This window comes from Fopius arisanus, unplaced genomic scaffold (genome assembly GCF_000806365.1).
Source record: "Fopius arisanus strain USDA-PBARC FA_bdor unplaced genomic scaffold, ASM80636v1 scaffold00010, whole genome shotgun sequence".
NCBI classification, from domain to species: Eukaryota; Metazoa; Arthropoda; class Insecta; order Hymenoptera; family Braconidae; genus Fopius; species Fopius arisanus.
In genome coordinates, this window is record NW_011887749.1 from 409,608 (window position 1) to 426,714 (window position 17,107).

Below are 17,107 nucleotides of genomic sequence, written 5' to 3' on the forward strand. Positions count from 1 at the left end.
AGTGTCACTAAGCGCGCTCCAAATTTTGCCGCCAATTTTCAAGGCGAAGGGGGAGTTGTTTATGTTTTTTAGTGTATTGTTTAGTGCGGGAAGTGAGTGGTGCTTAGGCACAGGGGAAATGAGGGTTAATTTCGGATTATAGTGAATAGAATTTAAGAAATTTTGTGGTTAATTGAGAGTTACGGGATCTCGAGGACATTACATTAGCCAATACTTTAGTTGTCAATCTTCAAATTCATAATTTTGCTAATGAATTTATTAGAATTGAGGTGACGATGATTTTTCTATGAAAATTGTGTGACATTCAGTGATGAAGGTCCTGCCTGAAGATTCGAGGCATTTGGCAATTCCAGGTAATTTTTACAATTTAGTCATTTTATTTCTTTTATTTAATTTATTCCGAGAGGCTGGGACATAATTAGACTTTTTTAATGGAGAATACTTAAGAATTTGAAGGTGCGTTTGAAACCTCGAAAACTACTGAACAATTGATTTAATTCCTCCCGTTTCCTTCATCCGACGTTTTTCATTCCTTCAATATTTGTTTTAACCTTTAAGCTGCCACAAAACCCTCAAAAATGGAAACCTCAGATATTAGGGCATTTTCAGAAAACCCTCCCGTGCCCTTCTCCCTCTTCGCTCATTTTTCACAAAACCATTTGAATTAAAAATGTTCCTACTCCACCCCGTGGTCCCCTTGAAAAATAAAAAACCGAGACCCATCCAGTCGTGGATCCCATTCTTCAATTTTTAAAGGCCCCTCGGGCCTTTTAAAAACGTTCAAAACCGCTGGAATATTTCTGGTGGGGGGGCACCGCCCCCCTACAGCTGTTCGACTGCTGTTCCCGCCAGTCCCAAATGGGAAAATCCCCTGGCAATTGCAAACACGTTCCAACACGTCTCCACAGTTCCACAGCTATCTGTATATAAACCCAGTGCCTGATAAATCAGCTCCGAAAATCCGTGAAGAATTCCCATCAAAATGTGAAAATCAGTGCAAAGTGTTGACAGACTCTCTACCAAAATCTCCACAAAACCCACCCAAAACAATTTCCTAAAATTGTCAATCCTCACTAAGAACTTCAGATGGACAAGGGAGACTTATCCTCCTCAGGAGCCGACAGTGGAATAGCAAATGGTACATCATCAGCCCTGACAAGTGGTTCAGCCCTAAGTGAGTCGAACAATGACTCGTCCAATTACTCAATGCGTACACCAATCTCAGAAAATCGACCCATTAACAACTCCATCTTCAACACCATCTCCAAATTGGTAAATCCCTCGACGAAGGTTCCTGAGATCGACGACTTCAAGATCGTCAAGCCAATAAGTCGAGGTGCTTTTGGAAAGGTCTTCTTGGGGTACAAGAAGACGAATCCCGAGCAGATCTACGCGATAAAAGTAATGAAGAAAAATGAGATGATTCACAAGAATATGGCCTCGCAGGTGGTTATCGAGAGAAATGCCCTAGCCTTGACGAGGAGCCCGTACTGTGTGCAATTGTTCTACTCATTGCAGTCAGTGAGTTCTATTTATTTGGTGATGGAGTACATGGTTGGTGGGGATTTAAAGTCCCTCCTTGGGTACTTTGGGTACATGGAGGAGTCAATGGCCTTGTTTTACGCTGCAGAAGTCTGCCTAGCTCTGGAGTACCTCCACTCCCACGGAATTGTCCACAGGGACTTGAAACCGGATAACATGCTCTTGTCCCGTGAGGGGCATATCAAGCTCACCGATTTTGGGCTCAGCAAAATCTCAACTCTTCATAGAGACCTAGAGATCTCCGATCTTGTTAATTGCACTCCAAGTCTTCTGGCAAGAACACCTGGACAGCTGCTCTCCCTCACCTCTCACCTGTCCTTCGGATCTGCTGGAAAGTCTCTTGACTCCAATCTCGATACCAGTGATGACAGTGTTCCTGCTATTAATCTGTTGCCTGCTCTTCAGGAACGGAGGAACTGTCTTTCGTCGAATTCTTTGGCCTCGTCCACAGCATCTGGCGATTACTCCAAATTGTCTGGAGTCACTCCCTTCCAGTCTGCTGAAGATCTTCATTTTTCGGATGCTGAGGATCTTCAGGAAGTGGACACTGTGTTCGAGGAAGAGGAAAACAGCACTGGGAGCTATCATACGTGTGAGGCGTCCTCTATCAAACAGATCAGTGGACTCTCTGAGAAAGGAGAGGAGGAGGATGAGTCGACTATTGAGGCTGAGAGCTCTAATCATGCTCTTCATCATCACAGCCCACTCAGCACTGGAAAGAATTCTTTTACCAGGGGGACCAAACGAAAAAGAATGGCCATGTCCACTGGAACCACTGGCCTCACCAGGGAAATTCTACTCATGGAACTCGATGAGGATACCACTCCCAAGAGAAAAAACAGGTTTGTTAAAGTGGTTGTTATTTTTATAGCTAATTTCCTTTCCTATGTTTTTCTCCCTGAATTTTCTCTCATTTCTTCCAATAGTTTTTCGGAAATATCACCGAAATGAAAAGAGATAGCAAAATTTACGAGAAGACTTTTTTTTCGGAGCGAATAGAGAACTAGTAGAAAGGTCTTTACAAAAATTTTTCTGTCTCGCCTATTTTCTAAGATATTTCCGAAAAACCTACCGGAGTGTCTTTCGTGGTTCTACCACTTGACTGAAAGAAAAATTCGACTTGTCGTCTTTTGCAACTGAATTATACTGAACTCTGGCCTCAATTAGAGGCACGATATTCATAACCAGGAGTCCTTCGCGGTCGTACACGAAGCCAGAAGACCCACAGGAGGAGAGAAAAACTCAGGAATCAGGATCAGGGGGAAGAGTGGCATTCAGTACTCCAGTCTCATCCCTGAAAAATCGAAACCGAGAAGATGGAAAGCAGATCGAGGGAAAGGTACAACCAGTGAAGAGCACAAGGTTCGACCTGCCCCCACCAGCAGTGACACCAAATCCTCCAGGCCTTCATCAGGACTCCAGTACAGAGGAGCACAGGTCCCCCCAGGGGATCTCCCCAATAAAAACTCCAGCGACATCAGGCAATAATTTTACACCCTTCCGGACCCCAAAGAGTGTAAGAAGGGGAGTCCAGGGAACTCTTAACAGATCAGACGACAGGATCCTTGGGACACCTGATTATCTGGCTCCTGAGCTGCTCCTTAAACAGGGACATGGGCCAGCTGTTGACTGGTGGGCCCTTGGGGTCTGTCTTTATGAGTTTTGCACTGGGTTGCCTCCCTTCAACGATGAAACACCTCAGGCTGTCTTCGCCAATATTCTCGCTAGGGATGTGCCCTGGCCTGAGGAGGAGGAAGTACTCTCTGAGGAGTGTGTCAAGGTCATAGATGCGTTGTTGACTCTTGATCATAACCTCAGACCTTCTGCCAAAGAAGTCATGGCCATGGATTTCTTCAAGAATTTCCCCTGGGATCAACCTGCCAAGGCCACTCCACCATTCATACCTCAGCCTGATGATAATTATGATACCTGCTATTTTCAAGGTATTATTTTGTTGGAAAAACTCATTGAATAGCTAGTCAAACTTATGACTAGATAAATCGTTAAGCGTGTAATAACACGATTTGTTGAATCGAGTCTTGCGAAATTGTATTCTTGGGAAAATATAATTTTCAACGTTCGTATGATGATGGTGATGGTATTGACGAAGTTGATCATTAAAAAAAGGTCTTGCATTTTATGGGTTAAAAAGTTATACACGACAATTATTTAAAAATCATAAATTTTTCGAAATGTAGGAGCTGAGAATCCAAAAGAGAAAAATTATAGTTTCGTTTTGCGCATTTATTGAAACAGTTGAATTAATTTTTTACAACTAAATAATTTATACCTGACGATTTGTCTAAGGATTTGTTCATCTTTATTTTTTTTTTCCTAAAAAGAACATTCCAATTTATTAATTTTCGTTTATATACCGTATATTTATATTTTTTCTTTCATAATTTTTTATCATTTCAGCTCGAAACATTCTTCAACACCTGAACGTCAGCAGCTGCGAGAATTAATTCACCTCGTCATTATTAAATCGAATGAAAACTGATATCCTCATGTAAATATTGATCTACTTGTAATATATAATTAGTGTAGCTGCAATCATAACGATAATTTTGTACAATTTTCAATTCCCCAGTGTTTCATATTTTTCGTTATTGATTGTTGCAACATCTAATAGAACTATTTATCTTTGTCATACAAAGAAATCTGGAGAATCTAGTTAATGAATGTGATTTTTATTAATAAATGAGCAACAATTATTTTATTTTCACCTGGAGCCTCGATTCTCACCGTTGATGGGAGTGACATTACTACGAGATAATAAAGGAGGAATTGTTGGAGGTGGGATGATAAATTATTTAAGATTTTTATATATCCAGGGAAGGAAGTGGGTGACTCTCGTGTAGACACCTGGATACTGCCCTTTACCACATCCAATTCCCCAACTGACGATTCCTACTTGCGTCCATCTGCCATCGTTCACCATTAATGGTCCCCCAGAGTCTCCCTGGTGAGGAATTAAATATTAAACAATTGAGTACTTGCTTTTTTCCAAAATGAGCTATATTATTGTTACTCTCAATTTTGTCCAGAGCGACTGCACTAATCGTTCTAATCTGTCGATTTTTCAATTTCTCTCAAGAATATTCTGAGGTCATTGTAATTATTATTTTTGTTTTCTATTCTTTCTTAAATGCCATAAACTGATACATTTTAATTGATTCAGTTATTGAATATTACGGAATATCACTAAATATTATTGAAGTTATACTAATTAATTCATCTTACATTGTTAAAAATTTCTTTGAATTTCAATTACAAAGTCATTTAAATTTTTATTTATATGCCCTGGAATTTAATTTCAATTAAAAATGGTTCCTAATTTGTCCATTTATCTTAAAAATCCCAGAAATTTGCCCTTTTCATGTTGAATAATAATTGTTGTTTGAATAAAAGCTTGAATTGTCATGCTAATTAAAATACGACAGTGTAGCTGTTGGAAAAGAAATTAGTTGACGGAAAAAAACTCTGAATTGCGGACTTGATATTGGCGTTCCCCACAGTAGAACTGAATGGAAAAGTAAATAAAAAAAATTAAAGTTTTTCATACCGAGCAAGAGTCCTTCGCTGCTCTTCCAGCGCATAGAAAGCTGTCAACGATGCCTCCAGGAGCAGCAGCTCCATATTTCTGTTTGCATTCGCTATTAGGCCAAACCGGAATGGCCACTTCCTGAAGAACTGCTGGCTGGGGCCCACCTAAAAATCCATGAATGCTCATAAGGTTAATTCATTAATCCCCACCTCCTCCAATCGATAATTTGCCAGAAAAATTTCGTTAATAAAGTTAATTTCTAATTAATAATTTAAAATTCACTCAATTAATCTAATAATTATGATATTATTATCATTCAACAATCAATGAAATATATGAACTATTAATTAATTTGGTGAATTAATTGAGGAATCATTTTTGATGTGCGCCATTATTTAAAAATACATAAATGTAAATTGAATGAAATCAAATGATCATCAGTCACTTTATTCAGATGTGCTCGAAATCATCATCATTGGAGAAAGAGGTATTTCACTCACTCTCTCTGAGGGAGCCCCATCCGATGACTGTTGCCGTTTTACCCACGTACAGCTGAGAGCCTCCAGGAAGGCAAATCGGTCGAATCATCTCTGAGAACTCAATGGGTTCATTGAGAGTCAGAATTGCTACATCATTGTACAGAGTCCTGGGGTCGAATCCTTTGTGTCTGACAACCCTCTTGACTCGTCTCTCTACGTGCTGAATTTCCGTGCTAGTCTTGATGTTGTAGTCACCGAGGCGAACTGTCAGCCTTGCAACGTCCCAGGAATTCATGCTGCAATCAGGGAAGAATCTTGATAAAATTGAGGCTGAAAAATCTGCGGGATTTTATGAGAGCTGCAGGTGTGGCGATCGCTCTCATTTATTGTTAATTAATTTATATTGTTTATGGAATTTATTGCATTGAGCTATAAAAAATCGATAGTCTGGATAAAAATCGCTTACTGAGCGACGCAATGAGCTGCTGTGAGAATGTGTTTATCATCAATGAGAGATCCTCCGCAGACCTGTCTTCCAGCGTTGAAGAGAGCAGCAATCCAAGGCCATTCACCAGGATCAGCATTTTGTCCACCTACAATTCTGTCCTGATCCTGTTTTCCATTTTTTGCTCCACATTCTGATGAACTTAGCATCATGGAAGTTGTGGTGAGGGGCTTTGGAGTGGATGCTCCTGGCCACCAGGCCGGTTTTTTCGTTGGCCAGGTTGTGGCTGAGGGTTTTCTGGATGTCGTCACCAACACTGGACGAGATGTGATGACTCCTGGTGATGAAAGTGTCGGATGGGTGGGCAGGGGGGGTATCGTGTGGTGAGGAGGATGGGTGGGAACAGGTGGTGGCCAACTTGCTGGTGAATCTTTTTTGTTATTGCTGTCCTCGACATCCTGAAAATACACAGCGAAATCTTGGATTCAATACCGCTGAATTTATAATTCATTCATTTCTGAGTACAAGCTTTCAGAAATTTTAAGGGAAAATAGTAAGTTTCATTGGCTTTTTTGTGGCCTCATAAAAATTAAACCTTCACGAATTTTTCATTTTGCAGGAGAAATAAGTCGAGAATTTTCTCCGAGATTTTATTTGCTCGGGTAAAATTACGTGACAATTTCGTTTTCTTTTCAGTGATCAACTTGATAAATTACTCAGCCTTTCAGATTTATTTTCTTCTGTTCCTACAAATTAAGGCGAAAACGATTCTCTTTTTTGGATTACGCCAACTGTTCCGTAATTTTTACCGATTTTTCCCTCTCAAATATTATGACACAATAATTGCTGATTTGTAGAATTTCCATGTGATTCCAAGCGATTCCACGGAATATTTGATTTAAAATGATCTCCAATGATTTCAAGTGATTTTCCATAATCTCACATGATTTCAGGACTGATTCCATGATTTCAATTCAGAAAGTTATTTGCCAGTTATTTCAGTAGAATGAATGCATTTGTACTAAATATTTCCCTCAGTGCAGAGAAGATCGTGATGACCAACCTGTGGTTCCTCGACGATGGGTCCACCTTGTGCCACAGGTTTTGGCAAGGTCAGTGGACCTCCACCACAACACACTCCAAAGCCTATGCGTCCGTCCTCACGTGTATAACTGCACGTGTCATAAACCCCGAGGACCCACCCATCCAGCGACCCTAGATTGGGTATCTTGAAGTAAGGATAGCACTCCTTGAACGTGGTGCAACGACCGACTTCACCCTGCAACATCAGACACGTGCCCCCAGGTGCCGATTTCTGGGTCCAGTCGATATTTCTACCCGATGCTGTTCGCTCTTGTACAGGAAACTCTGGAGCTAACAATATTATCTCATATCATTTCTTCCATTCTCCTTATTTTTTTAAAGGAAAGAGAAGATGCAAAATCTACTAGGGGAGAAATATTCAATGAGAATGATGTGACAGGTCCGTAATCTGCGAGTGAAGACAAAATAAAAATGAATTTTTAGAAATCGAAATTTAAATTACTTCACGAGATAATGTTCACTGAGTTTTATTTGCACTCAAAGATTACGAAACTGTCACGCAATTATTTATTTTTTCTGGATTCGTAATTTTTTAAATTGTAATTCTCATTGAATATTCTCTGAATGACTAATTCGAATCGATATTGTTATGAACATGTAGTTTAATTTATGGAATAATTACTAATTATTGCTGAATGGATTGAAAAATTGATGAAGGAGTCTCGGTAGTCTGAAGGAATTCCACAAGAGCTCGCCATCGCTAAATAACTGTTCAACCCGCACGATTACGTGCGAATATTACAGAAAATTATTGTTTCTACAGAATCGGAATTCTCGGAAAACCACGAGTGTCCCATAACAGTCAAGCAATCTGCAATAAAATCGAGAGAGGACAATCCAGCCTCTTCCCCCATGACGGAAGAGATAGACAATCTCTTTAACAGCTTCCTCGAGCATTGAAATCTCCACGAAAAGGCAAATGAATGTGGAAAACTAACGGCCACATCTCTATCTTCAAAATTCCGAAGAAATACTAGACCTCGAATCTCTTCAAAAAATCCAATAGGTATTTTTATCAATTTTCACAATTGTCCCTTTTAAATATTTTCCAAAAACTCCTAGTGTGATACTACAATGCTAAATTACAGAAACTGCTTTTAAAACTTTCTCCTCTTTCTTTTTATTCCAGCTAATTTATGATTCTAATATCACCTCAAGGTTAATCCTCACGTCGACATCAAGTCCCTGATTTAGCATATTTTTTCTGAAGAATCACACAAAAAAAAACTCAAATCAACAAAATAAAAAGTAAAATTTTGATTATGTTATTGATTTTATATTGTTGACATTCCGTATGAATTGACAAATTAGAGAAGTTGACAAACGATTGTTTATTATTTATTTAAAATTCTTGACAAGTTTCAATTTTTTACTTATAGCTTCAGCGAATTGATGTATAAAATTTTCAAGTTTTTCCGCATTGGTGAAAAAAATGCCGAATAAAGAAGCTATTGTTGAACTATTACTAGCTACCATGAAATATTGTCATAAATCAATAGAATCAATTAGATGGACTAAAGGGGCTTGACAAAAAATGCCGTGCCCCTGACTGCTAGAGGAATTCTTAAAAAAATGGGATAGCTTCATTTTGGCGCAGTTGTTCTACTAAAATTACCAGGAATTCCCGAAGAATGTCGTTATTGCGAACGTTGGACTCGTACGCGCTAGAATTTCGTGTGTTGAATACACAATTGATGAGGAGAAAAAAAGCGACTGCGACCTGAGTTGACTACAATGACAAAGAAGAGGAGGTAAAACAAAGAAGACAGCTATCGCCATACCTTCAACAGAAATAGTGTCATCATCCTCTTCGGCGAAACTCCTGTAAGAACACACTAACAGTATCAAAAGACAAAGGAGCTGTCTTGTCACCATTTCGTTGATATCAGCGACAAATTATCAATTGCACAAGTTTCAAATATTAAGACAAAACGGTAATTTTTTGGGGGGTTCCCGGTGCCCTTGTGTTCCTTGTTGTTCGCGGACTAAACCGTCCACCTGACGACCACCGATCTTATAACGGGTTCACCCCTCCCATCTGACCCCCAACAGCTCTTCTTATTCATTCCTCCATTGTCTTCGATGTTATCTTCTTCGAAAATCTCACTCCATTGATGATTTGTCAATTAGGTATTGACAGAATTGGGTTGCATGTCAGTTCTGTCGATCTTTGTCAAATTGTACGACTTCATTAAAATTGAATTGTTTAAAAAATTATACACACTCAATCTCGTTAACAAATATCTTCACATTATTATCTTCATTTTGGACACACTAACGTGCAAAATTTTTTATTTTATATTGTGCATGTTAATTTCTATCTGTGTAAAATTTTAATAATTGGGTACAGATCTTTACTCGAGAAGCTCTTGCGATAATTTGCAAAAAATTTTGTTGAAAATGAATAACAAGGACTATGGAAAATTATTGCGATTATTGCGCGCAGATACTTAGCAAAATACAGAAAAACTTCACATTTTAGAAATAGCATTGCACGGAATATGAATATTACTAAATATGAATATTACTACACGGAATAGTAATGTTAAGGTTTTAATTCGCGAATTTATTTAGCAATGCAATTTTCGTGGGCAATTGTTGGAAAAATCGGACATTCCGATAATTCACGACCCAGAAACGAGATAAAATTATCATAGTAATTTTAAATTAAGATTAATAATTAAAGTTTCATAGAGATAAAATAGAAAGGAATATTAATTATAAATGTACAGCTCCAAAAAGTCCCGATTTGATTGACAAAACGACAAGACTCGATCGGTTGACTCGAAAATCACACGATTACTTCTGGCACAGTAATAATTCAATGAGGAAAAGTATGAGGCATATTTCAAGCAGCCCTAGGAGAATTTCCTTAGATCCTTCATTCATCCTTCATCACCACTGATTCTCCTTGAACATCAACTGACACAAGTCGTCGGCCATGAACTTGTCCTCCAGGAGCGATTGCCCCAAGCTGTCATTACTCCCATGTTATGTTTTTCACTCCAGCACTTAGTCCCATCAAACTGCTCACGCATCCTGACATAATCGTGTTCACGTATCCATTTCTCTATTTTTCCCACATCACCGGAATCCCGGAGGGATATTTTTTTCATCCTCAATCAGACTGTACTACAAATTTAACAGACTGAAAAAGGGAAAAGGTTTCGCATGTTCCACGATCCTCTTTCGGTCTGGATGTCCTCGAGTAGTTTTTTTTTTGTGATTATGCTCTTCGAAGGCAATAGTATCATCACCAGCCTGTCCTGGAGTTCTTGGGGATAATCGATAGAGGGAATGTAAACTCAACTCGTCAAACCGGCCTCTGTCCAATCCTATCTTACCCGAAAATGCAGAATGCCCATTTTTTTTTCATTCAGAAAAAACAAGTGTTATTTAAAGATGCCAAGGGTCTTGACTTGGGAATTTCGAAGGTCTTGTTTTGAGACCTGAGTTTTTTGGGAATTAACACTATTGGGATGTGGGTATAAGTGAATAAATAAATCCGGAAACTCACTGAAACCCTTTAGAAAATATTCTTTATTAACACGAGGAAAGCACGTCTTATCTTGAGGACCGCCGTCCAGCGACTAAAAACTATAATAAAGGGAAAACTCTCCGAGGGAAACGGAAAACAGAAAAAATTGTTTAATGACTCAAAAGAAAGACAGTTTGAGTTTTTTTGAGTCTTAAATTATAGATATTATTTAAAAGGGATTTACCAAGTTTACTAAAAAATAATAAAAAATACGCAGCTTACGATTGCATCTAGTTGACACTCAATCTTCTGGAGAGCAATGGTAACCTGCGTAATTTTTATTATTTTTTTGTAAACTTGGTAGGTCCCTTTTAATATCGCTCTTTAGCGCCCTTCAATAATTTTTCCTATTTTTTTTCATTATTTTTTTATAACCATTCGAGTAGCTCCCGCAACACAAATTTGATCCCAAATTTTAATGTATTTTAGGCTAAAAAGATAAAATTTAAACAAAAGATGACATTCGATAGATAGTCCACCTGGGCCTTAATCCATTAAGTCAAGTTAATAACTGTGAAAATAAAGTAATAAAGTTGGATGTCTTGGAGAATTGCTGCCCTACAATAGAGAGAGGTAAATAGTGATGTTTTGCCCGAAAACGAGGCCAAAACACTGATCAGACTTTGGAGATCATCCCGGCGACTACAAATTCCTTAAAAAATTTTTCTTCCGAGCATGTCAATGAACCAATCAATCACCAAATTCAAGGTGCTCCTGACAAACCAACTAACGGTCCAAAGAACATTAAACTGACCTGATTCCTCCAAATTATCATATTATCCTGTCAATCTCAACATTATATCTCAATGTCTATTTTACACATCCATTGATAATTCCAGCATCATATTTGAATAAGAGATAAACGTCCCTGTTTATATAGTAACCGAGATCAGTTAGACACATTAACGATTCTGCCCTGCATCCCACATAAATTATCACTTTAATGAGCGCTGAGGACGAGAAGCTGAAGGGGAAAAAAAAAACCGATACAGAATGATAATAAAAGTCAGGGGTATCCTTTAATGGTTTTGGCAGGGTTCAAGGTTTGTTTAATGGCGCATAAGAGGTGGAGTAAAAAATACTCTTGAAGAGTGTGACTCAACAGAACTTTTATTGGATTATTAAGTTTGATTTTTCTATTTCCAAATGACGGTTACAAAACATAACCGAGAGTCTACATAAATATAAACAATGATTTCTAGGAAAGAAAACAATAGAGGGGTTTTTTATTGGGTGGGGAATACTCTTTTGGTCTTTGTGGCTAGCTTTCAGTCTCCTGAAGAGATCCGTAGAGTGCAGACGTTTCTTCCTCGCGCCATTTTAAAGAATGAGAAGAATTTTAATTTAATTCACTGCATTGAACATTTATTTATGTCTTCTATTGCTAAGAACTTTTGATCTAGTTTCGGGGGTTGAAAATGCTCCTGTTTTGAAATACTGGATGTTGCCTCAGGGCCAGTGGCCTCTTCAAGGTCGCCAACCCCAGGAATATTCCCTTAATCTAAACACTTCTTTCTTCGTTTTTCACAATTTTAGGTCGCTTTGTTCTTTTTCTACTTGTTGAGCTCTGCTATTTGGCTATTGTCCCAGGTTCGTACGCAAGTTGCATTATTAGGGACTGTCGGAAAAAATGTCGGAAAAAATGTCGGAAAAAATGGAATTTCATGGTTTATTTCATAGTTGAGTATTTTTTTGGTAGGAAAGTGAGACTGAAGGCAAGGTAGGGGTTGAAATGTCATGAAATTTCAGATTTTACTGAAAGTTCAGTTAAATCACTGAATTTTAAACGACGAAAAAATTTTGAAGATGATAATTCTTTTATTTTTTCAATTTATTATCTTATATAATTTCTAGTGAAATCGAAAATTTTATTTACGATTATTTCTATATGCGCCCGAGTCGCATTTGAATTCAAGAATTGATTTACCAGAATTTTCTGGTGTTTTGTTTATTTATATGGAAAAATCGAATGGAAAGTTTTGATGTTAGTAGAATTGTGATTCGATAAACATTTTTGGAATTCGCTGTGGAAAATTTAAAAAATGTACTTTATGGACTAGGCGATTAATATGAGGAGCCATTTGTGGGCCACTCTTCATTTTTTTTCTTTCAAGTTCATATTTATATCAAAAATCGCATTGACTCTATTTTTATGAATTATTTGGGTCTTTTTGTCGTATTATCTTCGGATCTTCGGTTTGTTTGGAGTTTTTTTTTTTTGAGTCGAGGGGAAGTCGTTTTTTCAACCTGTCCACCTCCACTTCGCACATGTCCGCTAATTTCCCGGGGGTCTTCAGGTGGAGATGAATGAATTATATTTTCCTCATACGCAAATTCAGAAAATTCCTCCGCAGACTTCCCTCTTGCTGGCCTTGGGCCTCGAGAAATGTCCGATCGAGAGGAATGACCTGGCGTCGGGTTATTCGACCGATTGTTATCGGAAATATTTTTTTTCAATTGAATTCCGAGTTGTTTCAATTGAATTGCATTTTTTTTTTACAAATGGGTGCGAGCGAAATAGATTGTGATCGTTCAATTTTCTATATCTGCCGACGCAACAATCCAATTTCGATGAATCAGGTCTTATTCTAAAGATTATAAAAAAACCTTGGAAATGAAGGAAACCTCGTTGAATTTCACTCTGTCAAGTTTGCGTAATCGGTAATCAAAGAAGACTAATTCCTCAAGAGCGCGATTTCCCGCAAGCTTTAGTTTTTCCGCGATATCTCGCTACTGATCGAAAACAGCGAATTTTGTGTTGAACCTTTTTCATAGCTCTTTTCAAGAGCTACAAAAAATTTCCCTACGACTCCTTTCTATCTATCTCCGATACGGAGATATGGACCAAAAACTCAACGCTGAAAAACGATTGATCGTGATTATTAAGTGAATGAATAGGAAAATTAATGAATAAGCCCAATATTTTTTATAAAACGTACTAATATAGTATTTTATTGTGGTATTGAACATCGTAATAATATAATATCACCTCTGGCACAATCTCACGATGGCAAGACGTTGCGATAAACAAAAATTCAAAAAAGAAAACATATTCCATCCTGCTATCAACTGTCTCTTTTGTTCAATTTCATTTATCCCAAATATCTCTCACAACTCTCTAGCGATAGTTTCCGCTACAATATATCTTGGGGGTACGCATTGATGAATTACAATGAAAATGAATGATTTCTCTCGTCAAAACTAGATAATAATAATTAATGAAAACAACAGCTCCATTCAAATGGCGAGGGGCCTAAATAGTACTAGTTAAATTATAATAAACCCACTGTGATAAACTGTAATTGTGCAATTAGATGAAGTGTTAAAAAATACTCGAGAGTGACCGACAAGACAATTAAGTACAAAAATCAATTGATCAATCGATTGGTCACCCCAACCGGCAATTAATCAACGTCAATCTTGCATTGAGATCTCCAGACAGTCGCTGCCTTTTCTCAACCACTCTCAAATATTTTTCAACACCGAGATAATGCAATGCGTACATAAGAGATCCGTTGTCATCTACACATCATCAACTATCTAATCAATAATTTTCATCATGTCCCCAAATTGTCATGTACTGCATTATTATTTTCACATTAATTTTTTTTTAAATTACTAATCTCTTTTACAACTTCGCATCAACTCGATCGAGTGACTTTTGACTCATTATCGATAGTCTATAGATTTTTTTCTCCATTAATCCTAAATTATTATTTTTCTTTACTTCCTCTCGCATTCTCTCACGCTCCATGAATTTTCGCATGCACGCACGGGTATTTTATTCCACCGAGAATACAACAGAAATAACAAGTGTACGTGGTGTACGTATTCTAGTCGAATATGTTAAGGCCAGTTTAATTCTCATCATTGTTTCATCGTTAAAACAGAGGTGTATTGGCATTCACTCTCAATTTTTATCATCAATTTCTCCTCTTTGTCTTTGTCGTTGTATTTATTACAAACATACATATATATCATTCATATATAATCTATATATATATATATATAAAATATCTAGCGTAGACTAACCGCTTAAATGTAATTACCTCGACGTCAACAACGTCACGATCTTATTGCCTGATTTTTCATTTTTTTTATCTAGATAAATGGCTAACACATACACGAGTGGCACAGTGAGACACTGGGGAGGAGATTAAGGCAAGATTCGGGCATATGCCATGGCTTTTTACGAATTATCATTAATCGTAGATTTTGGAAGGTGAACGGTAGAGTAAGGTGAGTCAATTTGAAATATCTCTGGGTGTCAGTTAGAGAGGCAGTTTTTTTTTTAGAGTATTTAATGAGCGGTCCTCTCTGATGAGAATTCATTCACCTCCTCTCACCATTTAATGTTTAAAGACTGATTCGTGTCACGTTAACAAAGTATTACAATTAGTTAGATTATCAGTTGATTCTTATCGTATCCTTTCACTATCGAACATGCACAGGCGAGAGACGATGCTATCATGCTGAATGCAGTGTTGCTCTAATTAAAATCGTAAAATAATTCAATTGTTGGCAAAAACAATGGCAATTGTCCATAGAAGAGTCCATAAAAATTATAAATCGACTTTAGTTGATAAAAAAAAACATAACTATTTGAACTTAATTAGACTATTACTCTCATGCACAAACATTTAAACTTTCTCTCAAAAAATCGTGGTAAAGTGTTTTATCGGGTTTTTTATTTGTCGTTATTTTTATGTATTTTTATGTATTTGAAAATTGTTGGGTATAATTTGTTAGAATATCAACGCGAATAAAGCTCAGATTAATTATTAGTGATTCGTATGTATCAAATCTGATAGGAAAACTGAGGCAAATGAATTAGGACATTTTGCCAATACTATTTTTCTTTTCAAACTAATTAAAATTCTCGATATGTCGAGTTGTCAGTCGTCTCGAGTTATGGAGGACGGGAATATTTATATGAAAAATAATTTTGCACCACTTTTCCTCAATTCCTATCTACGATTTCGATTAGTCGTTTTCAACGGCTAACAATCGCATGCCTAAAACGGCACTCAAACCCCTGATTACTATCATTTCCTCTCAATCATTACTATACTCTCAGACAATCCCGTGATAACGCCTATGAAGAAGTTTATTTGAAAATCTGAGTGGTCTCCTCACGAAATTTTCTTAAATTTCTATTGAAACTCTATAAGAATTCTAGATGACTTTATTTATTTGATCATAATATTTTATCGAGAGATTTTTTATAGAACAAAAACCATAAGTTCTGATGTATGTACAGAAATTCGTGGGTGTAAATTTTTCAAGTTTTTTCTCCGCTATATTTCAATTTTTATCTTATAATTAAACTGAAAAAAAAACTTTGAAAATTTATGCCCTAAATTTTAAATAGAAAAATCAACATCTGCAGACGCATTTCTGCAAACAAAAGTCCATTCAAAAACGGATGGAAGAATTGTATAATTATTAATAATAAAAATTGGCGTAAAACACAAATTGAGTATAAAAAATTTGTACAATTATTTGAATGATGATTTACGGAGGTTGAAAAAAATTAAAAATTCTTCATTTTCAAAATAGAATATTGAATTTCGGTTCAATAAATTGTCCCGATGAGTCTTTAGTGATTCTGTCTTAATAAATTGAAAATTGAAGAAGAATAGATCGAGTATTTGAATAGAAAAATTCTAGAGTTCCCACAGAATTCCCTGAAGAAATTTATCAGATATTTCCATATGTAAATTGATATTACACCAAAAAGGAATGCTCAACAGTCAACTATGAAGATAACATACATTCAACAACGAACAAAAACGTTAATCATAACATGATAACCACAAAACTTGATAAGTAGCATAAGTATCTACTCATCGAACTTGGTCAATTGCTACCTGTTCAGATGGCCTGTTTATTTACAAAAAAAAAAAAGAAAAAAAATCCTTCACCATCCCGGAATTCACGTATTCGTCACCTCGTGGATGTGTGGGTTGTGTCCATGAACGTGAACATGGGGATTCCCATGACTAACTGAAATGGGCGATGGGGGCGGTGGCAATTGCGACTGTACCGGTGGTAATTCGATGAGCGTCACATCATACCCCATCGACGTCGACTCGTTGGGATCGTCAGGATCCCCTGGTGATCCTGGATTACTCGGATTCCTATCGTGCTCCTGATTAGGCGAGTGACTCACTTCAAGAAGAAACAGATCCTCATCGACGTAATAACGTATCATATCGTCATCAATTTTCGCTGTAATTCTGAAACATGAAAGCCAGTTTTTGCCTCAACACTTTGACCTCATCGTGGACTAAAACTTTCTACGAGACACACTACATATTCATGAAATTCTATATCTCTAGAGCTCGAGGGACTCGACATCATCGATGCCGAAGTGATCGAAATGAACGTACGTCGAGTTAGCGGATTAATTCTAAATGAGTTATGAAAGATTAGCGGTTAGGGAAAGCACC

The 17,107-nt window shown here is 37.2% G+C and overlaps 3 protein-coding genes across 4 annotated transcripts in view; 1 reads left to right on the plus strand and 2 right to left on the minus strand.

The window, feature by feature from the left end:
* Positions 1–7: 7 nt before the first annotated feature.
* gwl (serine/threonine-protein kinase greatwall) lies at positions 8–4,261 on the plus strand. The gene is made up of 4 exons (XM_011317161.1): positions 8–353; positions 1,079–2,384; positions 2,710–3,485; positions 3,961–4,261. The coding sequence occupies exons 1-4, from the start codon at positions 311–313 to the stop codon at positions 4,005–4,007; spliced, it is 2,172 nt and encodes a 723-aa protein (XP_011315463.1). The 5' UTR covers positions 8–310; the 3' UTR covers positions 4,008–4,261.
* LOC105274231 (lethal (2) k05911) lies at positions 3,772–9,120 on the minus strand. Its single transcript, XM_011317160.1, has 6 exons — positions 8,899–9,120; positions 7,077–7,387; positions 6,035–6,471; positions 5,590–5,864; positions 5,108–5,253; positions 3,772–4,504 (listed from the first exon to the last, which is right to left on the minus strand). The coding sequence occupies exons 1-6, from the start codon at positions 8,990–8,992 to the stop codon at positions 4,352–4,354; spliced, it is 1,416 nt and encodes a 471-aa protein (XP_011315462.1). The 5' UTR covers positions 8,993–9,120; the 3' UTR covers positions 3,772–4,351.
* A 5,126-nt stretch (positions 9,121–14,246) lies between these two features.
* The window catches only part of grh (grainy head), a 57,379-nt gene continuing 54,518 nt past the window's right edge, over positions 14,247–17,107 (minus strand). The window contains exon 15 of one of the 2 annotated variants that reach the window (XM_011317162.1): positions 14,247–16,894. In XM_011317162.1, the coding sequence (XP_011315464.1) occupies positions 16,591–16,894 (304 nt within the window). In that variant the 3' untranslated portion in view covers positions 14,247–16,590. The remainder of the gene's footprint in view (positions 16,895–17,107) is intronic. The other variant, XM_011317163.1, reaches the window with a different exon arrangement.

What these genes read in the sequence shown, in the direction of transcription:
- LOC105274231 (XM_011317160.1), bottom strand. Translation starts at nt 8,992, where the DNA reads ATGGTGACAAGACAGCTCCTTTGTCTTTTGATACTGTTAGTGTGTTCT. An exon ending in TGACACTATTTCTGTTGAAG is followed by an intron (nt 7,388 to 8,898) that starts GTATGGCGATAG and finishes TAATATTGTTAG; the next exon opens with CTCCAGAGTTTCCTGTACAA. An exon ending in CCATCGTCGAGGAACCACAG is followed by an intron (nt 6,472 to 7,076) that starts GTTGGTCATCAC and finishes GTGTATTTTCAG; the next exon opens with GATGTCGAGGACAGCAATAA.
- gwl (XM_011317161.1), top strand. Translation starts at nt 311, where the DNA reads ATGAAGGTCCTGCCTGAAGATTCGAGGCATTTGGCAATTCCAG. An exon ending in GAGGCATTTGGCAATTCCAG is followed by an intron (nt 354 to 1,078) that starts GTAATTTTTACA and finishes ATCCTCACTAAG; the next exon opens with AACTTCAGATGGACAAGGGA. An exon ending in TGATACCTGCTATTTTCAAG is followed by an intron (nt 3,486 to 3,960) that starts GTATTATTTTGT and finishes TTATCATTTCAG; the next exon opens with CTCGAAACATTCTTCAACAC.